The sequence below is a fragment of the Dermochelys coriacea genome, chromosome 3, assembly GCF_009764565.3.
Source record: "Dermochelys coriacea isolate rDerCor1 chromosome 3, rDerCor1.pri.v4, whole genome shotgun sequence".
NCBI lineage: Eukaryota > Metazoa > Chordata > Testudines > Dermochelyidae > Dermochelys > Dermochelys coriacea.
This window is the reverse complement of record NC_050070.1, coordinates 137,321,511-137,348,190: the sequence shown is the minus strand read 5'-3', so window position 1 is coordinate 137,348,190 and position 26,680 is coordinate 137,321,511. Positions and strand designations below refer to the sequence as shown.

At 39.5% G+C, this 26,680-nt stretch overlaps 1 protein-coding gene across 2 annotated transcripts in view; it reads right to left on the bottom strand.

Moving 5' to 3' along the window:
* RYR2 (ryanodine receptor 2) overlaps nucleotides 1–26,680 on the bottom strand; it is a 735,866-nt gene that overhangs the window by 449,903 nt on the left and 259,283 nt on the right. For both annotated transcript variants that reach the window (XM_043511417.1, XM_038395332.2), the window contains 4 exons: nucleotides 18,457–18,471; nucleotides 12,247–12,321; nucleotides 11,358–11,436; nucleotides 9,698–9,810 (listed from right to left, as the gene is read on the bottom strand). In XM_043511417.1, the coding sequence (XP_043367352.1) occupies nucleotides 9,698–9,810; nucleotides 11,358–11,436; nucleotides 12,247–12,321; nucleotides 18,457–18,471 (282 nt within the window). The remainder of the gene's footprint in view (nucleotides 1–9,697; nucleotides 9,811–11,357; nucleotides 11,437–12,246; nucleotides 12,322–18,456; nucleotides 18,472–26,680) is intronic.

Below are 26,680 nucleotides of genomic sequence, written 5' to 3'. Positions count from 1 at the left end.
CCTGATCCAAGTAAGGTCCAGGTTATATTGAGCCATAATAGAGGAGAAAATATATATGTGGATGGGAAGTAGACAGAAAAGGGAGGAAAATACCCTCTGAAACAACTGAGTGAATAATGACATACCTAGTCACTGTTTCCAGGGAGTAGTGGAGGCAGCATTAGATTAAACCCGTAACAAATCTCTATTTGCATTAGAAAGGAAGTCATATAAGTGATTATGCAGAACATAAAGGTTCTTGGTGCTTTGGAACAAAAAACAGTTTCTACTAACCTTTCTGGTGAGATCCAAAAACAAAGAAGTCTTTTAGCACTTCTGCCATTTCCACATTTTCTGTCATTGTTCCCGCTCCCTCCCCCACATTGAGTAACAGGCATATGCTGTCCTTGGTCTTCCTTTTGTTTCTTATGTATTTGTAGAATATTTTCTTGTTATCCTTTATGTCTCTAGCTAGTTTAATCTCATTTTGTGCCTTGGACTTTTTAATTTTGTACCTACATATGTCTCCCTTTTTTTTAATGTGTAATCTGTTTTGCTAATGTACTCTCTGCTATCTTGGAATGAGTGCCTAATACACTTCCCTCCTTCTCAGTTTCAGTTCTTTATGTGCCCAATCAGCAACCATCATGTGGCTATCTTTTAAGTCTGTTGTCTTATCTGTTTTTGCTGTTTTTCTAAGTAGTGTGAAGATATATTTTGTTGTCTCAGATATTCTACTATTAAAAGATGTAACTTGCAATAATCCCTACAAAGCCAGCATCCTACATTGTCAGAATCAGTTCCACTAATAGGTATTTGGGGACTTCTGATGTACTGTAAAGACTACAGAGAAGCTACTGAGAACTGTCCGATAAATAAAAACTTTGATTTTTAATTATTATTAATTATTATTATTTACTTTACCAGATTAACAACTGTTCACATATAGTAACATTTAGACAGTTATCAGAAGTGTATTTTAAATTATTGGACTGTAACAGTAACCAAAGTAATGGGTGCTTTAGAAAATCCTAAACTAAGTTACCTAGATCAGACCTGAAGAGCAATGGCAGATTCTTGACACCAGTGACTTTAACATAGTACTTCAATTTTTTTTTATTATATCTGACATGCATTCAGATGGCTGGGAGACAGTCTACAACAGGTAATCACTAAAATAATAGAATATCAACTACCAACAGCATAATGGTGGTATGTCATCCCATCTTTCTGTTTCCTGCCTGGTCTCTTTGAGTGCATATCTTACTGCTATGACATAATACAAGCATTGCAAATCTGCCCACTGAGTTCCCAGCTCACTGAGATGAATCAGGTAACAAGCATTAATGTGAATAGAATGATATCTCCTAGTTATGCATTTTCCACAGGACACCTGCTTCATTCAGTGCATAGGATGGCTTGTTCTCAGTGAATGAGCAGGTACTTTATATTTTGTTTTCTCTTCATTGTTCAGTGCATGGCCTCATGTCTGGCGTACTGTGCACTATTCAAATTCTGCTCTGAATACAGCATTATTAATTTCTTTATGGGCTTTTCTATACTGCTCATCACTGAATCACCTGAATGCTTCACCAACATTAATGAATTTATCTTTCCAACACCCCTGTGAGGAAAGGTTGAATAATTATTTCCATTTTAGAGATAGGCAACTGAAGTACAGAGGCTATTCATTATTATTATTATTATTAATCTGTATTACCGTAATGCCTAGGAGTCAGAGGTGGATTACTGTTTCGTGGGGCCCTGGACCAGAGCAAGTGGGGGCAGCCCCCTCACCATACCTTCCACCTGCAGGCTTTCCCCCATTCTACCTCTTACACCTGTAGCCTGCCACAACCGCACACCATTCTGCCCCCTTCCCCCACAGCCCCTTCCCATTCCACCCCAACTGTGCCCCCCATTTGCTCCTTTCTCCCCCCTGCCCTACTGCAGCCCAAGACCGAAGAAGCGCTGTCTCCACTGCCAGGGCCCTGGACTGCAGCAGGGAGTGAGAGCTCCCCCAGCTGCAGCACAGAGCCAGAGCTCCTCTAATCCCAGGGCCGCAGCTTCCCCTGAAGCCCCACGCTTCTGCACGGAACCGGGTTGCTGCTTCTCCCGCTCCACCCACCCAGCACTGCTGCCAGGGAGTGCAGCATTGTTAGGGCATAGGGGTTTGCCCCATCCCGACACTTGTCTGCTGGGAGCGCGATGCCCATTTTTCTGGGACCCTCTCAATTGACCGGGGCTCCTGAGCACAGGCCCCATGGGCCCATTGGCTAATCTGCCACTGCTAGGAGCCCTAGTCATGGACCAGAACGCCAGTGTGGTAAGCACTGTACAAACACATGAATATGGCCTGATTTTTCAGAGAACCTAGTATTTTATAGCATTTTATTTCACCGCTCATCTCCCATTGACTTCAGTTGCAGCTGTCATTGCTCAGAACTTCTGCAGACCAAAGGTATCTCAAAGTGGGTACCCAGAAAATAGCAACATATGTTTATTGGCCACCTGTGAAAAATTTCATTTAAGTGACTTGCCCAGTATCACATAGGAACTGTGTGGCAGAGAGAGAATCCAGTTCTCCAGGGAAGCATTCAGCTGCCTTATCTACGAAACCTTCTTTTATCTTCTTGCAGTACCCTGCCTCATTCGCTGCACACCTTTCAACTTCTCAACAAATGAAACACAGATCCTACGGACAACAGCCTCATTAACTATCCAACTTGACTCACCCCCCTTTAGCACCATCTACTGAGTGCACTGAATGGTCCAGTGAAAAAAATAGAATATGATCATGTAATTAAAGATTCTATCATGCTGTTTTTAAAAAAGCAAACTGAAAAAAAAATCAGAAATTCCACCCTATGGAATCATACTGACTCCCACACTGATCGTCAGGGTTAGAAGCTTTAGATGCAGAGCAGAGGCCTCTGCCACTTGACATAACAAGTAACAGAGCAGTAGCAGGCTGTCACCTCTGTATGGACTGCCACTACAGGAAGAAGAGGCGTACAATTTGCCAGTGGGTTTTACAGTTATTTGCAGACAGGAGAGGAATGTTGAACTTAGGATTCCTGAGTTCTATTCCAGGTTCTGAGGAAAACCCACGCTCTTCCACTAGTCTGTCCCTTTCCTGCCCCATGTCCTCCAGGCTGTCCTTGTCCCAGTTTCTCCACCCTCCCTATTTGTCTCCAGGGTCCAATACCCCCGACAACACCATTTCATCCCAGCCCCCCCACACCACCCACCCTCCTCGGCTTCTTGTCCCACTCTCCTGTCCACCTTTGTCCCAGTCTCCCACATTGCAATTCTCTCATCACTCTGCTGAGAGATGTTTTCTCCTTGCTGCCTGGGAGCAATCAGGGAGACAATGACAGCGGAAGAGAGAGAGTCTCCCAGCTCTCAGTTCCTGCACCTAGCACCATAGCCCCTGCTCCCACGAGCCAGGTGGAGCAAATGCAGGTGAAGCTCTGCTCAGCCCTTGCAGCTTCAGAATGAAGCATGCTCAGTACAGACAAATCTTTGGAAAATGTATCAGTCAGACTTTAAGATGTCTCTACTGAGTATGTGAAAACATTTTCAGGGGCTGATAATTTGGATACATGTGTGCTGATTTTCGCAGAGATGGCAGAAGGTACATCCTTACAGTGAACTAGTTGTAGGACCTTTTCAGCATGAGCAAAACTACATACTTTTGCCCTAACCTCATTCTGAGAAACAGCTAAATTGAAATTAAAAAAAAAAATCAGACTGAGGCAGACACCCATCATGGAAAATTTCAGTCCAAGTTCTTTGGCAAACTAAGAAGCCACTGAAAACAGTGTCTTGTAATGGACAGCATCAGGCAACCTTAGTTGCTATCTGCACCTCCTCTAACAAGAAAGGAATCAGACCCTAAAACAGCTGTTAATCAGTCATAGTGTTTAAATCAAAGGAAAGCACAATATTTTATAAATATATGTAAACTCTGCAGCCTATCTATGTTTTCTGAAAAACTGAAATCTCCTCTAGCACAGCAGGTTCTCCAATAATTTGTAGCCTCATTTAACATAATATATATTGGCCTAAAGGAAAATAATCTCTCACAATCACAGCTCTGTTCATTGGAGTTCACTGCAGAATCTTGTGCATTCTGATTTACTGAAATGCTTAAACATGAGAAGGAATTTCTGCAAGAACCTTCAAGCCATGCCTCTAGTACCACAATCCAGAAAACAACAGCTTCAAATGACTAGCTCATTTTATTTTAAATTTAGCACTCAAGGCATGCACAAATGCTGACACGAGAGAAATACAGAGTGCACTGTGGAAACAGACAATATATTTCAATCCACACATTTCCTTCACTCAAGGAAAAACATACTTAAATGTACTTAATGTTTCTGTACTGAAGAATGTGCTGGTGCGCAGAGAGCAAAATACGAAGAAAACAAAAAGCCTGCTGGAGGCTTCCTTACAGCTAAGCCATGTCAGTGCTGATATCTCATCTAGTGGTAGCTGACAATTATGTGCTCTTTAAATTTCTCAGCCCTTCCTAAGTAGCAAAAAAAGGCTTCCTTTCTGGTGCAACTTGAGAAGTGTATGTTAAAGATTATACTGCAGCTATTAAAGCTACTGCTGCACTGAAGGAGAGAAAAGGGTTCAGAGAGCTACCACACCAGTAGCAGTGTCTGGAAATATTCCGCCTGCAAACAATGCGTCCTAGGGTGCTTCAGGACTCTACATGACACCAGCAAGGGCAACATCATTGAAGCAGGCTCAGTATCAGCTAGTGTAGGAAATGGAGGTCACAGATTTGCTCCAGCTTCTTTGGAGCATGTTAGAACCTCCAGTGGGGCTATCACCCTTGCCCTTTTCTTCTCTTTGCTTAGAGCAACTGGGGGGCATGCAACCCTGGTGTTGCACAACGAGATTACCAGAGGGTATGAGGACCTGACAGGGTCACAATGAAGAGCCAGAGTCAAGAGGGGGCTCTGTTTGGCGAGGCTCTATGCAGTCAGTCTTAGCTGCTTGGACCAGGCTCCCTGACTGTCTCGCTCCCCCACCACTGCAGTTACCTTCCTCTGCTGGGGAGGCCAGTGGGGACACTGAGTGGGGAGCTGAAAGCTACACCCCAGAAGTACTCATCCCCTGGAAGAGAGAGCCCCCTCCTGACCCCAGCTCTTCAGCACAGCCCCATTAGCTTCCTCTGCACAGGTGGGGAGCGAGACAGGCAAGGAGCCAGGTCCCAGCAGCTGAGACTGCCCAACTGCTGCAGGGAGCAAAAGGCTTCCGCAGCTGCACAGGGTGAGTACCCCCCTTAGAAAGAGGGGGGCATGCATGGGGCATGCATCTCTGATGGAGGGCTCGGCAAAAAAATGTTGTGGAACCTCTGGCTTAGAGAACACAAGCAGCTGACTCTTGCCCTCCAGTACCCTCTTTCTCCCCAACTCCATGCACTCTGCAGCAGAATCCAGAATATGGCTCTAAATGAGTATTGACCCTGTCCGCCATGGGAGAGAGGGTCATTTTTTATTTCTCAGATAATTTCCCTTGCCAGCCAGCCAAGCACTACCAGTAGGTTCCAAATCATGTCTTGAAAGGACCTGCCTCACAAAAGCTGTGCCCCAGAGAGGGAATTCAATGGAATAGAAAGGATGTCTTCACAATTTTGCTCAGTTCTCCTTACAGAGACTGGGATCGGGCAAAGGGAATGTGATATAAAATAACCGTGGTACGGCCATTTTTGTGCCAGGCATGGAATCAAAGTTCCCATAATTGTATTTACAGCTAGTTAGCCTCATGCTTTCTGTTCTTTTTATGCTGCGGGAGGGAAGAACATTTGATTTTAAGATTATTTTAAAGTAAGCAGTCTTCAAAAAAAGCATAAGGGAGAAAACTGGCTTAGTGCCTTCACAAACAAAAATCACTGAACAGCACCCATCCTGCTAATTTGGCACGTATAACTTCACTTCTGATTCAATTTGTTTTGTCCAAGTCAGCAGACATACATGATACTGACAACGGTGGATGCTGTCAAAAGAGCATTTAGAAACTATATTTGCTTACAAGAAGGAAGAGAGGAACAGGGAGGAAAAGTAAAACCCTTAAAATTGTAGCTGTGTAAAGTTTTCATAACACAGCTAAAAACTTGACAGATTTGTATACAAAAATGAAATGGAATCCAGGATCACCAAAAGATCTCTGAACCTTTTGAGCAAACCTGAGTAGAGGTTTTTTGGTTTGGTTTGGTTTGGTTTGGTTTGGTTTGGTTTTGCGGGGGAGCCAGGATGGGTAGGGATGGTGTCCCTAGCCTCTGTTTGCCAGAAGCTGGGAATGGGCAACAGAGGATAGATCACTTGATGATTACCTGTTCTGTTCATTTACTCTGGGGCATCTGACATTGGCCACTGTTGGAAGACAGAATACTGGGCTAGGTGGACCTTTGGTCTGACCCAGTATGGGCCATTCTTATGTTCAGAGAAAGGAGAAAGAATGCCTCAGTAGGCAGATGTGAGATAATCTGTCTCCCATGTTAGGTATCCGCCTAATCTCTAATAGTTTGACAGTTTAAACCCTGAAGTATGAGGTTTAATATCCCTTCCAAATTTTTATCATAATTAATTATAATTACATAAAAAACCTATCTTAAAAAGGAACACTATTAAGGTTGTATGGTCAAACACTCAAAAATTAGGAAATACCAGAATTGAGGTTGCCTGTGCAACCTTTATCCAGCACATACAGTCTAATTATATGATCATATATTATATTTTTCATATAAACCCTGCTTTGTTCAGTGCATAGAATAGATGGTGTTCACTGAATCAGCGGCTATTCAATATTTTGTTTTATTCTAATTATTCAGTGTGTGGCTCCAGGATTTATTTACTAAAAGCTATTCAAACCCTGCTCTGAATACATGGGCAAAACTATGTATTCTTCCCTATCCGCATTTCCACAAATGGCTGAATCGCTTGGGCTGAAATTTTCAGACCAAACTGTTAAAGTTTAGCCAAGTCATAAGCAAATAAAAAGAGGGTCTCATAATCAGAACTGTAGGGCAAGCTTAATAATAGGCTGCACTTCAAACCCACCTAAAACAACTTTGATTATTCCCTCGCACTCCAGCAGTCTCTGATTGCATAAAGGCTCTTGTATTCAAGGCCCTTTTATGGCATAAATAAAGATTTAGAGTGAGTATCTTTCCTATTTCACGAGCAGCTGTTCCTTAGTCCTGGGAGGGTGACAGAGGTCAGCTGCACGGTATTAGAAAATCTCCTTCCAAATCAAGTTACATTATTTTTTGAAAGGAACCTCTCCCTGCCCCGAATCAGTCAGCAATGCTGAAACATTTTCAGGAAGAAGCTTCCATTACTAATGAGATCAGAGTATTAGTTTCCTGTATTTTAAGTCATTGTCATCTTGGATGTGAAAGAGAAGCAAAGCTCAAGCCTTCTTAGTTTGCATAATACAGTTGCAGACCAGCATTATACTCAGTACAGTAACTATGTGTGTCTTATGATGTAGAAATTATTACGCTGTATTGAACATCTCTGCACTGAAATAACTGCAGTTTTCAAGTATTTAAATTAATTTTCTGTACTTTTCTAACACATTACTCAGCCTGAGCATCACTGACCTCATTGCTACTAATTCTCATTTTATCTTCATCATTCCTCTTGTACTTCATTTTCATATCTATGCAGTTTGTTCTGAGGGATGTTTAAAAGACTAACAATTCATTGTTATCCAGATCCTTATTAACTTGAAATACACAAAGTGTTAATTGAATGTTAAAAGATTGGCATATTTGAAAGCTATCAGTGGTGACCTCTGCTATCAACCATACATATTTGGCACACATCAGTGCAGCAGCAGTTTTTAAAAGTACACATTAGATGGTGGTACATGCTGACAACATTTAGACATGTTTACAGAACTCTGTTGCCCCAATAGGGGATACAGACTGGTTATGGGTCCAATCTAATGGCCAGCAACATTTATAAGAGAACATCATTTTGATCTACACTGACTCGGTTGGGCAGAGTCATACTGTCCTTGAAAGGAAGTGGTCACAGCCCAGTGCAGATACTATAACAACACTTTGCTTTTATGGAATGTTTTTAATCAGTACGTCAAATCACTTTAAAAGAGATGCGACCCGTGCCTGCCGCTAATGGGGGGAGGTGGGGGCGCAGAGTGAGTGCAGCAGCTTCAGCAGTGTTACTGAGCATGATCAATACAAGCCAAGCAGCAAATCTGCAGGGGGAGAGTGACCCTGTCCCGCCACCCTATGCATTCCCTGGTCAGAGCAGGAAAGAGACTTGCTCTAGGTGTCACAACACCTCAGAAAAAAAAAAGAGGCAGAACTAGAACTCAGGTCTCTTGATTTACTGCCCATTGCTCCACCTACTGGATCATAATGCCTCCCTAACAATGCAGTAGTTCTTCCTTGGATTTGGGACAAGACTGTTCAGCCAAGAACGTGTGTCACATACTTTATTACTGCTGGTAAAGTTATTAATTCTCCACACTCACTTTTTACACTGCAAATAGAAAGCAGTCTATGGCAAAAGAGATCTGGCATTTACCACGCTCTTATATGGAAACTTATGCTCACTTCTGACGTAGTAGGTAGTAAGCAATCTATATGCATTGCTTTCCACCCCTTCCATCTACCCCCAACAAATAGCCAAGATGGCAGAATTACAACACAATAATTTTCTTGTATTTTAGGATGTAGTGTGCTCTCTTTCTGCCCTATATTACACACATGATGGGATGATACAGCCAAAAAGATTTACACAGAATACCAATAAATGGGTGTGATGAAAAACAATTACTCTAAATTATATTGTTTACCAAAATATATATATGGCCAAATAGACTGTAATAGCCCCAAAGAGGTTACTTATAGACTACAGGTAAAAACCAGACTTTTTTACTTATGTATTTTTTTAAAATCTACACTTTTCTCAGTCTTAATTATATCTTATTTAAATAATAGATGGACTATATCTTGATATATTTCACACTTTTTCTTTAAAATACAATTAACAATGAATTTCACAAATTACAAATGGTACTTGAATACAATGAGAACTGTGATACAAACAAATTAAAAAAGCACTGAAATTCAAGGCCTAAGAAAGAAAAGAGGAGTTAGATTACTATTGTAATGATGTAAGATTATTCCCCCCAGAATTAGATGAGTTTAGACTCATTATCTGTTTTTAAATAATTATTGATTCATTGACCAGTTTGTTTTACAACCTTAACCTTATGCAGGTAGATTTTTTTTAATTCTGATACATTTATTTTTTATTTCATATATGAAAAGGCTGTTAATCTCAGATCTAGTATACAATTCCACAATTATGTTAGGATCTTCTATAGTATGAATCCATAATTACTATTTCATTTTCATACAATTAGTAAATTTATACAAAACCAGTAATATCAATATCATTATCCTATATACCAATATCACTACTTCCAGACCTATGAAATTTTGGTTTATGTAATGATATCCGTGTTAGCACTTATGCTCAAGCAATATTAACAGCTATTTATATCTTATCAAACACTGAGATTGTATTATTTAATCTATACTTTAGAGAAAAAATTGCAAATCAAACTGTAGAGCACTAGCTTTATTAATTTCCTTGTCATTTTCTGGAACATCATTTCTATAAGACAGGAACAATCTACATATTCTTACTGTAGCACTTACTAAGTATCTTTCGGAAGATATACTAACTAAGATGAGGTCATCTCCAACACGCACTTTTTCTCCCTCTGATCGCTGTTTGGAGGCAGGATGTATGGTCCACCAGCAGGCTTCACCTTTGTTGTCATGGGTTAATGAAAGAGACATTAGAAAGGAAATGCTTGGGATTATTCTTATTTCTTCAGTTTTATTTAGATTTTTTTTAAATTCCTTATTAATGTCCATATGTACTTTAATACCTTGTATATAGTTAACACTTTCTTTGACATACCTTCCGGAAATATGATTCATGACAGTATATTCATCGGCTAAATCACTAGGGGAAGTCACTTAATCTCTCTGATTTTAGTTATCATCTGTAAAATATAGGCAATATTTCCTTTCCCCCATCCTAGGAGACTGAGTTATGGAGATATTAAAACCTGTTATATTTGAACGTATTTCTTAACTTAAATACAAGTTCAAAGGATTTATTTTTAATGATTCAAAAGGTCTGAGCCCTGATGTCCTGACCTCATTTTCACTCACCTGGGCAACACACATCCCGTTCACCTTTCCCACCCCCACGCTTGAGAGTCCAAGCTTCAACCCAAGTCTGAATATCAAAGCACCGTCTACACAGCTAGTTGTAGAGCACTAACCCCACTAGTACAAGTCTGTGGACCCAGGCTCAGAGGCTCACTCCCAGATGCAGTGCTGGCATACCCGAAGTCTATGGGAGTTTTGACTAGCTAAGGACAGAACAAGCTGTCCTTGAGTTATCGCTCCTGCATTACCCCATAAAAAAAAATCAGTTACGGCTCAGAGGCTTGTATCCTTCTCTAGCAGAGATGGGAATATTGAAGAGGATACGTACTCAGCCAACAGAGTGTAGGAACAACTCACGTGTGCTGGAATAACAGTCTGGTAATGATCTGTGATGACAAGATAGGACTAAATTCTAAACTCTTTAGAAAATGCAAACCACTCTTCTTTCACTAAGAGACTTTCCTTGTCATTATGTCGCAAGGTTTTGAGTAAGGATGGGGAAAAAGAAATTCTCCTCTGAGAACAAGGGCATAAATATTGAGGGGAAATCCACCAATGAGGACGCAAAAGAGATTATCAAAAATTAACCTGCTAATTTAACGATGCTTACTTTTACTACAACAATAGTCAATTCTTTGTTCTAACTCCACTAGAAGGTACTGCACATGTAGCTTTCACTCATAGCAAGAGTATTTGTTAATTTGTTTGCAAATTAGTTTCCATAATGAAGTCCCTCTTTCAAATTAAAAAAAAAAGAAAAAGAAAGAAAGAATCAAGGAAAATCCAAACCACCTACATTATTGCAACATTAATGATGTAGAATTAAAATAAAAATATGTACAAGGATTTTACCGCAACAATAACTTGGGCATGTGTCATATCCTTAATATCTATGGCATGCATTTTACAGCCTAAAAAAGACACATTAAACTACATATTCAGTATGAAAAAAATGGAATATAAAATATTGCATATGTGCAATATGGCCATGGTAACGTTGTAAGAATCTTAACTTCTGCACCTTTAACTTTGTAATCACACCTTTTTAAAGTAGTTTGCATTTATATCAATTTAATCTAATGATTAAACAAAAGGAATTCTCAGTGGCACAGGGTTCCTTAAGAGATAGTTTCACCTGTTGTGTCTTCTTGCAATCCCACATCAAATGCCAATTTATCCATCGAAGACCGTGAGGTGGAGAGGCAGCAAAGATACTACCGAAAAAAATAACACGTATCAGTAGTTTTTCTCATGCCTGATTCTTATTCTGTTACAAGCCATCAGCCAGCTATTACAGAACTTTATATCACTTCTTGAACAATCCTAACCACTCTATTTTAAAGTATCAGGATTTTAACTGCCTGTTAATGAGAACAGCACTTGAGCTAAGATTAATGTTCTGAAATAATGTTGTCAGTCTTCGTCTATATCAGCTTTTCAGTGAAAAACAGGGAGACAATGCTGGCAAGAACAGAATGATTTCCACTGGAGTCTAATTTCTAAGATTTTGATGGGTCTTTTAGGAAGTTTTGAACCTGGAAGCTCCAGAAAGGATTGAAAATGGCAAGATTTTTGTCTGAAATATATGCAAGGTTCTGTCTCCTTGTCCATTCAATCTTTGGCCTTTGTTCAAATTGTCAACTAGATGGCAATTGTGGCAATACTGTAGATTATGTAATGTGAACAACTATCCCATTGGGAAAGGAAAAGAAAAGTCATGAACCCATTTAACATAGGCCAACAGACAGGGATCAGATATTGATTATTTCGATCTGTATCAACATGGGCTTGATTTCAAAAGAGAACCTTCAATTGAAAGACTCTGTTTCCTATTACCAGTCTTCTAAACCATTTTGTCTCCATATGTTCAGTGGGAGAAACGCTTCTCTCGTGTGAATAATTCACAGGATAATTTTAAATGGCAATAGATTGAGTGTTATCAATTGTAGCTACCATATACTGACAGAAAATAGATACCAACACCGGCATCAATATCTACACATCAAGGTAAAATTCATACATACCATGCCACTGTAGGAATGGCGCAGCAATATTGCATGTCCATAGAGAAGCGTTCGATGACCACCACCTTGTGCAGTCTGTACAAATAAAGAAAAGTGATTGATGGGCAGGTTAGATTAACATTAGACCCTTTTACCAAACATAATTGGTTTCCAGGTAACATTTCCTCTTATTTCCATTCAACACCCTCAAACCACAAAGGTATCTGCCCCCTGCTAGTTAAATTAATTTTTTGATACCGATGAAGTTCGATGATTTGACAGTAGTTAATATTGCCAATGTGTTCTCTTTAGCTGTGTAATCCAGTTACATAACCTTTGCTGCTTCTTACCATAGTGAAATTTTAATCAGAATATATTACTTCAGTTGGACACTTTTCAGAAAAGACTTGGACAAGTGATTCCTGAATTAAACTGTCATTTCATATCACATGTTCTTATCTGACTGATATGGGCAAATTATGGCCCAAATTTATGGCATCCAGCCATAAAACTCAATACAGAGGTTCTTTGTACAGGTCTTCGGGGAGATAAAAATCTTTCCCCTTCGGCTGAAAATGGAAGTGAAACCACTCTTCAGGCCTCAGGAGTGACGTAACTTTGATGTATGTTGTGTTACCTTCTATATGGTAATGGGGAGGGGGAATGGCCAGTGCGTCTGTGTAGCCACAGATCAACAGGTCCTGTCAAGCGCCCTCCAGCCCAGATTACTGAAATATTGTCCCCCATTTCCCAAGCACTATAATCACACTTCAACTGCATTCAGGGATGTCCAAATTCACAAGTGTTTGCCTCCTGGTGTTCAAATGATATCCGACAGCTTGCATTGTCTGACAGAACATTAAAGCCAAAATGCTCAGAATTGCCCAATTTTTCATGCCCATCCTGAGAACCACGAGTGAAAGTCAACAAGATCTGTGAAGGGTCAGAACGTTCAGAAATCAGGCCCAAGCCATCTCAAGTTGGACATCCAAAACTGGGAATGATACTCTTGAAAATGCCAACGTAAGTGCACATTGTCTTGATGAAAATGAAACTAGTCAAGTAATAAAATCAATGTTAACACAAAGACACTGCAGGTAAGCAATTTTTTACAACACTGAGATGTTTTGTTTTATATATAATCAGAATACTCACTACCTGCCAACAAAAACTAATAATTTTTGTTACAGCACGAGTCACTTTTTAATAGAGTGGGCTTCATTACAGTGCACATTTATTTTCACAGCTTCCTGTACATTAAGTATCATCCACATATAAATATGTTTTAAGTCTATAGCTACAATGGTTTTATATAAAGATGTAACAGATGTTAGACTTTGATGTAAGAGTACTCTCATTTGAAAGCCCAAGTTTTTATTTTCCCATCCACAGCATTTCCAACTTCTCTTCCATCAAGGTGGAGTGAGCTCTTAATTGACTGGAGCTTCAGAATAAAAAAAGTGTACTGTGCCTAGCTAAAAAATGAATTGGCAGCAACAACATGCCATTATCTCACTGGCAGTTTGATAGCAATGTTGAAGCTCAATCTCACTGAATTGCTATGGTGACAACTCACAATTTTTTTTCAAATATCAATTTTGCTTGTCCTAAGTTTTACCTACCACAATCAAACATTCTATCATGAAGGCAGACAGTTTGTAAGGACAAACAACTCAAAAGTAATAATTTTAGTGTTTTTAAGGTCCATCCATGGATCATGGCATATACTTAATATCAAGTTTTTGGCTTTTGGTCAGAGTATCCTTTATTTTCAATAAAATAAATACAATACATTGGGCATACATAGAGGTACATTTGTAAAAATTCATGGAGGATTCTCACTCAGTAACATGTTGTTTGGGACATCAAAGACGGTGAATTCTTATTACAATAAACCCCAAGTCATGGTTTCTCTCACAAACACAAAGTCTTAATTATATCTATATCTATATCTATCTATCTATCTATCTATATAAACCTAGCTGGAGACACCTATTGTCCAAAGCCACATGATGACTGGATGTTTGGTACTTTAAGTATGTCACACCTGTGTTTTTTCTACTTCATAGCCTTGCCTATATACAGAAGTTGCACTGATATAAATTCTATCACTTCAGTGAAATCAATACAGATATTTTGGTGGAAAGCATTCCCACAGTTGGGATTACACCAGTGCATGCTGCAACACCTGCGTCCACATAGCAGAACACTGAACAGTGTAAGTCTAGTGTCGTATGGAATGGTGTTCTTATTCCACGGACCCCTGAACTGCCTGCAGGCTCACTGCTAGTTTCACACCATAGTGCACAATACGACTGGCATCTAAGGGAATTGAAGGAATAGAGATCAAACACACATAATCTCTTCCATTTTATCCTAGAAGGCATCTGTTGTCTGCCCCAGTCCAAACTCTTCACTGCGCATGTGGATGACAGACAGAGGAATGCAGTTCTCATAGAATCATAGAATATCAGGGTTGGAAGGGACCTCAGGAGGTCATCTAGTCCTGCTCAAAGCAGGACCAATTCCCAATTAAATCATCCCAGCCAGGGCTTACCTCCGTAGGTAACCCATTCCAGTGCTTCACCACCCTCCTAGTGAAAAAGTTTTTCCTAATATCCAACCTAAACCTCCCACACTGCAACTTGAGACCATTACTCCTTGTTCTGTCATCTGCTACCACTGAGAACAGTCTAGATCCATCCTCTTTGGAACCCCCTTTCAGGTAGTTCAAAGCAGCTATCAAATCCCCCCTCATTCTTCTCTTCTGCAGACTAAATAAGCCCAGTTCCCTCAGCCTCTCCTCATATGTCATGTGCTCCAGCCCCCTAATCATTTTTGTTGCCATCCGCTGGACTCTTTCCAATTTTTCCACATCCTTCTTGTAGTGTAGGGCCCAAAACTAGACACAGTACTCCAGATGAGGCCTCACCAATGCTGAATAGAGCACGTCCCTCGATCTTCAGGCAATGCTTCTACTTATACATCCAAAAATGTTGTTAGCCTTCTTGGCAACAAGGGCACACTGTTGACTCATATCCAACTTCTCGTCCACTGTAACCCCTAGGTCTTTTTCCGCAGAACTGCTGCCTAGCCACTCGGTCCCTAGTCTGTAGCAGTGCATGAGATTCTTCCATCCTAAGTGCAGTACTCTGCATTTGTCCTTGTTGAACCTCAGCAGATTTCTTTTGTCCTCTAATTTGTCTAAGTCCCTCTGTATCCTATTCCTACCCTCAGGCGAATCTACCACTCCTCCCTGTTTAGTGTCATCTGCATCTCATATCCATTGTTAGATAGGAAAGCCAATCCTGTTATACTGGTGATGATTCCGAAGGCAGATAGACTTGCCAGAGGATAACCGGAGTATTGATGCCATTGAGGAGTTCCTGGTTGCCACACAGGTCAGTTCTTCATTGAGTGGTGCAGTGTTGGATAGGAATGGGAGGACTTCTTACTCTGGTGTTACTACATCAGTGTAAGTACATGACCATATTGCCACCACCTCACTTTAACTAGTGATGTAGAACTATACCAGTAAAAAACAAAAAAAAAGAGGAAGAACTATATAAAGTTAACTCATGGATCTACTGGTGGGAGACAGGCATGAGTAAATGTATGACTGCTCTTACCCAAATGAGGATATCAGTGCAATTTTCTATGTAGAAGAAATCGTAGTAACTTCTGATACTCTTTGGAGCATGACTACAGAACTGTAATGCTTGAATAGCTGAACAGAAGTCCTAATTGCAACTCCTTTAATATATAAAAATTTAAACAGTTCCAGTCACCAAAGCCAGCAATTAACAACATCCCACAACTGCTGAATGTGTGAAAAGAAAGCAAGAGCTAAAGTGCATTGTAATGAAGAATTATTCACTAAAAAGACTCTGAATTTTTAAGAACAAGTTAACAGCTTTTTTGCAGCTACAAAAACTAATTCTATGATGAGTACCTCATGAGAAGGGAATTATGGTAAATGGTAAGTGCAATGATTGGAATTGTAAGAAAAAATTGTTGTGAAGCTCTAACAGGAGTTAAAGTTGACTAAAATAATAATCAACTGTTCTGTATTAGAACCTTCTAAAATATGAGCCCCATGATCTATACGAAATGTGGAAAAAAACAAAAATGCTACCGATGTTTGGCTGACCACTGTATAACACGTAAACTTTTATTTTCAGTAAGAGCAGTTATTAAGTACAGAGAGAGTAGTAATACCTTCCTTTGATTTCTTCAGCAATGTCTTCTAAAGCAAAGACTACAAGATACAGTGGTAACTGTTTCAAATGTCGATTTTTTTTAATGGCAAATACTCTATTGTTTTTAATTCAATGATTGTAATCTCTAAAACAATATGTATTGATGTTGTATTAAAATGTAGTATTCCTCTCATAAAAACCTGAGACACTGCATTTCCAGAGCAAATTGGGCCCTCAAGGCTGCAGATAATTTATTACTATCATAGGCTTAAAATGCTAAAATGGGCTTAAAAACTGCCATGTGTAAAAAGAAAATAATGACTAATACAGTAAATAGGGATTTATGCACAAGAACATTGTTGACTACTCTTTTTTTAATGTCAAGTTATTAATACCTGTTAAGTGTTGATGCTGGGTAAAGCTAGTCATTCCACCAAATATATATGATTTTATTGTAGGAATTGTAGTTGTAGTTGGTTTAATTCCTTTTTCTCCATACAGAGTAGTGAATGAGTAGGAGGACACTTTAATGCTGTAAGAGCTATTGCAATGACAACATTACACAATTCTTGTAAATCCAAGTTTGGTGGGATCTTACTCTTTAATCTTCAGGTCACTGATGTTGCCCAGTTTTACTCCATTCAGACTCAGAACGTTTAGCTCATTAGCAAAATAATACAAATAGAGACTATAAAAGTACTATTTCATGTTACAGAGGGAATGGGGGATATTAATAAAAACAACACACAAAAAAATATTGATGGGGGAAGCTTTCCATGCTTAGCTTATCTATGCTCCACCTATAGATTTAGAGAATCAGTCTAAAAGGAGGAGATTTTCAAAGGCACTAATGGCAGTTCTGGTTCTATAGTGACAATTTGGATGGTGACAATGGGGCAAGCAAGAGATGTACCATGAAAAAGGATCAGTAATTATACAGATACAGGGTGGAGACATTATTCCAGCCCATAGGCTAGAGCAGCAGATATAGGAATGGAAGGTTGCGTGCTGTAATCTGAAACCCAGGTTGTGGGTTTACAATATATTGAATTATTCTACCTTTATTCAATTTAAAAGAATTTCACTTCCTTCAGAGAGTATAAATCAATAAATACATTGGTAGTTAGAATCATTGGAGAGAGAGATTACTATTTAGAGGAAAGGGTAGAAAATAGACAACCACCACATTTTGGATAGATCACTGAACAAACACTAAACCTTTCAGGGTTCATGTGAACTTTTCAAAACCTTTTGAAATTTACCTAGCACTTCCTTATGCCATAAGTAAAACGGTTTCCAGAATTAGGGCACCCATATCCAGGAATGTGTTTATTCAGATGACTTGGCGGTGCAGATGCCATTGCCATAGAAGGGCTCAGCCATCCCAGCTGACGTATTAAAACATCATGGCAGCATTCCAGATACAGCAGAAGCAGAATGCGTTGCACCTGTTTTCAATATGTTCTGTTATTGTTTTTACTGGGACATTTATCTGTTTATTGCCTCAAGATGTATTATTATGTGCCAAACCCTATATTACACCAATCCCATTGACTGCATAACAACTAATTGGAAATCGCAGAAATTGACCAATCATAAAAAGAAGTGGTACAAAGAAAGAATAGAGACAACAAATATATAAAAGCTATTAAATTTGTATCAAATGTTATCTTTTCTAAATCATTAAAATACATTTTAGCAAAGGTTGGGAAAGTTTTTCACCTCTTTAGACAATTGCTTTAAATATTTTAAAATAATTCTTAAGAAAAAGTTTCTGTCACTGTTAAAGTTATGCCTTCAAATATTATGCTCTACACAGCCCAGAGTGCCTGCCTCCGCCCATCCATGATCATAAAAAAAGCCTTAAACTAAGTTAGTGTGGTTTCTAAATCCAAAGCTTTCAGAAGTTCAAGAAGTAAAAATCTGGTGAAAGTTCGATATTTACTTTAAAAAATAAAAATAAGAGATAATGAATTAAATGAAATAGTCAAAAGTCATACAAAGTACAATACTAATTTTTTAGCTTGCTTACCTTCATCATAAATTTCTGCAGAGCCATGGGGGCGGGGGAAAAAAGAGAAAACATAAAATGAATATTTGCTCTCAATCACTTAAAAATGTGTTGTGTTTTCCTTAAAATAGTCAACAAGATGCACTGAAGTAAAATCATATTTAAAAGCAAAATTTACCATAACAATTATTATACAATTACAGTATATGCTAGAAAGCACATCTGCTCAAAACAAATCTTCATAAATTCTGTACATTAATTTCCTCAATTTTAGAGTCTTATATTAAAACATACATCAGATTAAATAGTTTTTATAGTGTAAATTAAAATGGAGTGCAGTGAACACAGGGTTCACAGTTGAAATATTTTAATAATGTGCTCTGCAAATGCCTTCTAACCTCACTGCAGGTTTCCACATTCAAAATGCAGTGATCCAGACAGCAACACAACTGATAGCACTTACTATGTTATAAATAGCGTGTACATAGTAAACTAAGAAAACGTAATTGCTACTGCTATTTCTTGCATATTAATTCTAAAGAATTACTCCAATGCCATATGCACTATGATGCCAAAGAATTATGGAAATGCATAATATAGTTTTCAAATAACTCATATGAATTAAGTCGGCAGAAGAATTCTTCTAGTTCTAAGTAGTTAGAATAAGTGAAAACTACTTATGCTAAACTATTGTTCCATCTTGTACCTAGCTGTGATACTCTGAGTCCTTTTCCCAGACCTGAAGAAGAGCTCTGTGTAGGTTGAAAGCTTGTCTCTGTCACCAACAGAATTTGGTCCAATAAAAGATTATCTCACCCCACTTGTCTCTCTAGTATCCTGGGACCAACATGGCTACACCATCACCCAGTAAGAGGTAAGAGTAGTTCAAATTATTCCTCCCAATGTGCTTTACCTAGCTTTGTCAACATTTAATTTCATCTGCCATCATATTGCTCTTTCCTAATAAGTCCCTCAAGAACCTCAGTTCTCTGCTTGTCACTCACCTACATAACTGTTATCCACAAATGTTGTGCTATCCTTGCTCAGACCCTTTTCCAGGTAATTAACAAATATATTAAACATCAGTCCAAGTACAGAACCTTGTTTTCTGTCCCTTAGCCAGTTTCCAATCATTTACAGTACCTTTAATTCTGATCCCAGGACTCCTTAGAGATTCCTTAAAAGACTCTTGAGAATGCCTTTATCAAAGGTTGGTTGTTATGGTCTTTTTTCTTTCTCTCTCTTTTTTTTTTTTTAAAAAAGCCCAAATTAAATTTACCAGTTGGTTCACCTTTGTTGACATGATCAAGGAATTCTAGCAGATTAGAGAGACAATTTTTCTTGATAGAAACTGTACTCTTTTGTCTCTATCATATCATGTTTGTCTGGGTATTGTATAACTCTAATTATTGTTTCAGCCAGTTTGCATGGTACTGAAGTAAGGTTTATTAGTCTATAATCCCTAGGATCATTTCTGTGCCTTTTCTAAAGACAGCCCCACTGGCGACACACACTACTACATACCATGTGCACCAGAAATAACCAGAGGGAGCCCTCAAGAGCTTTCACCCAATCAGTAGTACTGGAGGGGCAACTCTGCATGGCAAGCACCTATCTGCACACAGTGCCTGCTAGTAAGCGGCACAGCTGTACAGTGCAAGCCTTAGGGGGAACCTCTGGACACTCCCCACAAATAGGTACCACTACTTATTGAACAGAACTAGAGCATTCTAGATACATCTGCCACTCCCTGGTGAGAGAAGGTTCTTTTAAAAAAAAAAAAAGTGTCTTCAAACTGCATTTCCTATCTCTCATTCACTGCAAAAGGAGAATGCTGACTTTCAACAGGATTAACACACAGCTGAAAAAAAACCTGCCATTCAGAAAGGGAAGCGTGCTATGTATAATAGTTCCACAGCTATCGCAACATCTCCCTACACTGAGATACCAAGCTCCCACGCTACTGAAATATCAGAAGATGGCTTTGATGGACTCCCAGGAATGTGGCGGTGAGCGGGGGGGGCATACGTTGGAGGCACTACTCCATGTATTCTGAGCTCGGGGCGGGAAGCTGGAAGTGGGGACACTCTTCTGCTCCATTATATTTGTCCCTCTCCATGCCTCACAGTGGAGGCAAACACAGGGCTCTTGGCTAGGAAAAAAATCCTGAATTTATCTTTGGAAATTAACTACACAGAGTTATACTATCTTAATGCCATCCTAAGCAAGGGCTTCAATACTGACCTTGAGAGATATTGCTTAAAGACAAAATTATATTGAAATTTTTAAAAATATATAATATAGATTTATAAAGGCATGAAGTCTAACAGGGGAACAGATATTAAAACAATGAGTAAAATAATATCACCCATAACTAAAAAGCAAAACGAAAGAAGAGAATTAACAGTAGGGAAAAGTTTGTTCTAAGTTACATGGAACTCCACTGGCCTGCCAGTGAAGTTGCAATAGTGTAATTGAGATAATAGTTTGCCCAAACATGTTTAGTCACATACACCTAAAAAATGACTATATGTTTCCAAGTCCATTACAATAACAAACCATACATACAAAATCAATTTTAAGGGTGCCACAACAATAAGCTCTATATTAAAAGGCATTAAAGGTCTGAGGAGTTATTGATTTTCATTTTAGTAGCGTTACCAGAAGCAACTGTGAAAAAACGGGACGGGGTGGGGAGTAATAGGTGCCTATATAAGAAAAAGTCCCAAAAAATGGGACTGTCCCTTTAAAAATGGGGCATTTGGTCACCCTGCATTTTAGCCATTAAGGCACAAAATAATACTTTATTACACTCTGAAATTTCAGGATGCATTGTGGGTTCTCCTAATATTTAGAGGCATGGACCAGAAGTTAGACTCAGTTCTGATGTTATTTTGAGTTCTGAGATATTTCTACAATGAGAATTAAAGACTTTAGATGAAAACCCAGCTCAACTGAAGTCAATGGGAGTTTACCATTGACTTCAATGAAGCCAGTATTTTTCCCCCCTAGATTCATCATTAGAGTTCATCACCAGGTGTTCTAGTTTAGAACACATTCAACTGGTATTTCATCTAGTAACCAGTTTACTAAGAAGATGGCTATAGTTGTGACTAATATATAATATTGGTCTGTAAAAAACAGATCATTGTTAAAATGCCTCCCTCTATCCAATGGTTCTACACAATTCTTTTTTTATTCATCTTTACATTGAGACCGACTCATATGGCATTGAACTGTAGTTCTCAATACAAATTAAAATATTTTGTACATTTAACACGTTTTGTTTTTTCTCTGAAGATTTGCACACATGGATTTCCATAGATGTGCTGCTTGGTAGAAAAAGAATGTTTTTCCAGATGCAATATCATACCAAGGTCCTGACCACTTGAAAGAGATGAAGTATCCTGACTTGATTCCAGTTTGGATAATCCCAATCTGCCGGCCTGAATTCCCTATATTCAACCGCAAATGGTATTTAATCTCTTGGGCCAAATCCTGGGAAGAGAATCAAAGCCTAAATACAGGTTTCAGAGTAGCAGCCATGTTAGTCTGTATTCGCAAAAAGAAAAGGAGTACTTGTGGCACCTTAGAGACTAACAAATTTATTTGAGCATAAGCTTTCGTGAGCTACAGCTCACTTCATTGGATGCATTCAGTGGAAAATACAGTGGGGAGATTTATATACATAGAGAACATGAAACAATGGGTGTTACCATACACACTGTAACAAGAGTGATCACTTAAGGTGAGCTATTACCAGCAGGAGAGCGGGGTGGGGGGCGGGAGGGAAACCTTTTGTAGTGATAATCAAGGTGGGCCATTTCCAGCAGTTGACAAGAACGTGTGAGGAACAGTGGGGGAGGGGGAATAAACATGGGGAAATAGTTTTACTTTGTGTAATGACCCATCCAGTCCAGTCTTTATTCAAGCCTAAGTTAATTGTATCCAGTTTGCAAATTAATTCCAATTCAGCAGTCTCTCGTTGGAGTCTGTTTTTGAAGTTTTTTTGTTGAAGAATTGCTGCTTTTAGGTCTGTAATCGAGTGACCAAAGAGATTGAAGTGTTCTCCAGCTGGTTTTTGAATGTTATAATTCTTGACGTCTGATTTGTGTTTATTCTTATATGTAGAGACTGTCCAGTTTGACCAATGTACATGGCAGAGGGGCATTGCTGGCACAATGCCATATATCACATTGATAGATGTGCAGGTGAACAAGCCTCTGAGAATGTGGCTGATGTGATTAGGCCCTATGATGGTATCCCCTAAATAGATATGTGGACACAGTTGGCAACGGGCTTTGTTGCAAGGATAGGTTCCTGGGTTAGTGGTTCTGTTGTGTGGTGTGTAGTTGCTGGTGAGTATTTGCTTCAGGTTGGGGGGCTGTCTGTAAGCAAGGATTGGCCTGTCTCCCAAGATCTGTGAGAGTGATGGGTCGTCCTTCAGGATAGGTTGTAGATTCTTGATGATGCGTTGGAGAGGTTTTAGTTGGGGACTGAAAGTGACGGCTAGTGGCGTTCTGTTATTTTCTTTGTTGAGCCTATCCTGTTGTAGGTGACTTCTGGGTACTCTTCTGGCTCTATCAATCTGTTTCTTCACTTCAGCAGGTGGATATTGTAGTTGTAAGATAGAGATCTTGTAGGTGTTTGTCTCTGTCTGAGGGGTTGGAGCAAATGCGGTTGTATCGTAGAGTTTGACTGTAGACAATGAATCATGTGGTGTGGTCTGGATGAAAGCTGAAGGCATGTAGGTAGGAATAGTGGTCAGTAGGTTTCCAGTATAGGGTGGTGTTTACGTGACTATCACTTATTAGCACTGTAGTGTCCAGATTTGGATCTCTTGTGTGGACTGGTCCAGGCTGAGGTTGATGGTGGGATGGAAATTGTTGAAATCATGATGGACTTCCTCAAGGGCTTCTTTTCCATGGGTCCAGATGATGAAGATGTCATCAATGGAGCGCAAGTAGAGTAGGGGCATTAGGGGACGAGAGCTGAGGAAGCGTTGTTCTAAGTCAGCCAAAAAAATGTTGGCATACTGTGGGGCCATGCGGTTACCCAAACAGTGCCGCTGACTTGAAGGTTTACATTGTCCCCAAATGTGAAATAGTTGTGGGTGAGGACAAAGTCACAAAGTTCAGCCACCAAGTTTGCCATGACATTATCGGGGATACTGCTCCTGACGGCTTATACTCCATCTTTGTGTGGAATGCTGGTGTAGAGGGCTTCTACATTCATAGTGGCCAGGATGGTATTTTCAGGAAGATCACCGATGGATTGTAAGTTTCTTCAGGACGTCAGTGGTGTCTCGAAGATAGCTGGGAATGCTGGTAGCAAAGGGCCTGAGGAGGGAGTCTACATAGCCAGACAATCCTGCTGTCAGGGTGCCAATGCCTGAGATGATGGGGCATTCAGGATTTCCAGGTTTATGGATCTTGGGTAGCAGATAGAATACCCCAGGTCAGGGTTCCAGGGGTGTGTCTGTGCGGATTTGTTCTTGTGCTTTTTCAGGGAGTTTCTTGAGCAAATGCTGTAGTTTCTTTTGTTAACTCTCAGTGGGATCAGATGGTAAAGGCTTGTAGAAAGTGGTGCTGGAGAACTGCCTAGCAACCTCTTGTTCATATTCCCACCAATTCATGATGACGACAGCACCTCCTTTGTCAGCCTGTTTGATTATGATGTCAGAGTTGTTTCTGAGGCTGTGGATGGCATTGTGTTCTGCACGGCTGAGGTTATGGGGCAAGTGATGCTGCTTTTCCACAATTTCAGCCCATGCACGTTGGCAGAAGTACTCTATGTAGAAGTTCAGTCTGTTGTTTCGACCTTCAGGAGGAGTCCACTCAGAATCCTTCTTTTTGTAGTCTTGGTAGGAAGGTTGCTGTGAGTTAGTATGTTGTTCAGAGGTGTGTTGGAAACATTCCTTGAGTTGGAAACATCGAAAATAGGATTCTAGGTCACCACAGAACTGTATCATGTCCTGGGGGTGGAGGGGCAGAAGGAGAGGCCCAGAGATAGGACAGATACTTCTGCTGGGCTAAGAGTATAGTTGGATAAATTAACAATATTGCTGGGTGGGTTAAGGGAACCACTGTTGTGGCCCCTTGTGGCATGTAGTAGTTTAGATAGTTTAGTGTCCTTTTTCTTTTATAGAGAAGCAAAGTGTGTGTTGTAAATGGCTTGTCTAGTTTTTGTAAAGTCCAGCCATGAGACAGTTTGTGTGGAAGGTTGTTTTTTTTAATGAGACTATCCAGTTTTGAGAGCTCATTCTTAATCTTTCCCTGTTTGCTGTAGAGGATGTTGATCAGGTGGTTCCGCAATTTCTTTGAGAACATGTCAGCATAGTCTGTGTGGTATGTAGATTGTAATGGATTTTTTACCTTCAGTCCTTTTGGTATGATGTCCATCTGTTTGCATTTGGAAGGAAGATGATGTCTGTCTGTATCTGTACGAGGTTTTTCATGAAGTTGATAGATTTCCACTCCATAAGGCTAAATTCAGTGCCTCGCATAATGACAGATTTCAGAGTAGCAGCCGGGTTAGTCTGCATTCGCAAAAAGAAAAGGAGTACCTGTGGCACCTTCGAGACTAACAAATTTATTTGACCAGGCTGTCTGTGCTGCTGGACAACAACAACTAACTCAAATCAGAGAGTTGGTCCTTATTCTCCCTCTAATACGGATTTGGCCCACTAGATGGGTGCAGCATACTGAACCATTGGCCACTAACCTAACACAGTACTGACCCTCCCACAGAGAGTTTAAGGGAAATGCTATGCAAGTTTCTCTCTGGGGATTATAGGAAGTGTACAGACACTTCTGCTTCTGCTGCCCCTCTATGAAGCAAACACACAGCCTTGCAGCTGTTTGGAGCATTTTTACCCCAATTGTGCCTGATTTTTTGGTGCTAGGTGAAGTGATTCCTGTGTATGTAGTTTACAAAGTGCTCTGGGTTCCCCTGATGGATGAAAGGGGCAATATAATGTAAAACATTATTTGATATTATCTACTGAAGTAGTTGCCATTTTCATAGTTTACACCACATTTTAGTACAGAGAGTGTTTCCTTTCAATACCCCTTTTATTCTTTATCATAACATGCCTCTGACAGCTATAGTTATTGCTTACATGAAAAACTAATATTAGGAATGTCTTTGGTGTATTTTTAGCTCGGTTTTATTGTGGTTTAGCTGCTGGGAATAAGTAGAAATAGGCAATCCAATGGCAACAGAGTTTTCTGCAGTCCACTGGTGATGCCTGGAAAACAGTTCTACAGCATGATGTTGAATAGTAAAGAGGAAAGGATTCATAATAGAATATTAGAAAGATATTTCTACTTGTGCATACAAAAATTCAAACCTCACATCAATTCAGCCTTGGAGAGAGAAGTGCATTTAGGCAATCACCACATTAATTTCCCTTAAATGGAATTGAGCTACAATCCCAAAAGTAAAGAGCTTCATCAAATCACATAATCCATAATACTCTTATAATTATTTTTATGCAGGACTTTCAGTTCTGGATTAAATTATGCCTTTAGGCACTGGTCTGTAAAACAGTAATTCCATATTAAAGACAACTTTTAGTATAACTCTTTATTTGAGCCTCATGTTATTCTCTCTCACCATTCTCTCAATTTTCACTTAAGTCATCGAGATGTGTATATGCCTAAATTGGCTGACCATGTGGTGACATAGCTGAGAACCTTGTTCAAGCTCCATGTGGGATTTGAAAGTAAGTGTTTTACAAAATACCTAAAATGTGTTCCTCTCTCACTGTAAAAGATTTACTTGCATACCAATATGAGGAATAGACTTATCACCAATGTACATTTGAGCTGAAACAAACAGAACTCATTTGAGGGAGAGAAAAAGGCTAGTATTTGATTTCAGCAGAAAAGGTTCATCAATCTGATTTTTCTTTAAATATTTAGGGCACAAGTGTACACCACTGAAGTCAAAGGGAATTTTGTCATTGACTTCACTGGGTTCAGGATAAAGCACCTACTCTTCAGCATTTTAGCATTTAAGAAAAATATCTCTTGCTTTCTGAAGGTTATGTAAAGGAAACATTTTCATGAGAATTGTCCACATGGATTTAAAAAAAAACACACCTGGACATATGAGGACCAAATTTTCTGAAGAGGTAAAACGTTACCATTGCTTTCAATCGGAGCTGTAGGGTGTTGAGCAATTTTGAAAAATCTGGCCACTATATTTCAGTGTCTACATGGGAGCTAAACTCTTTTGAAAA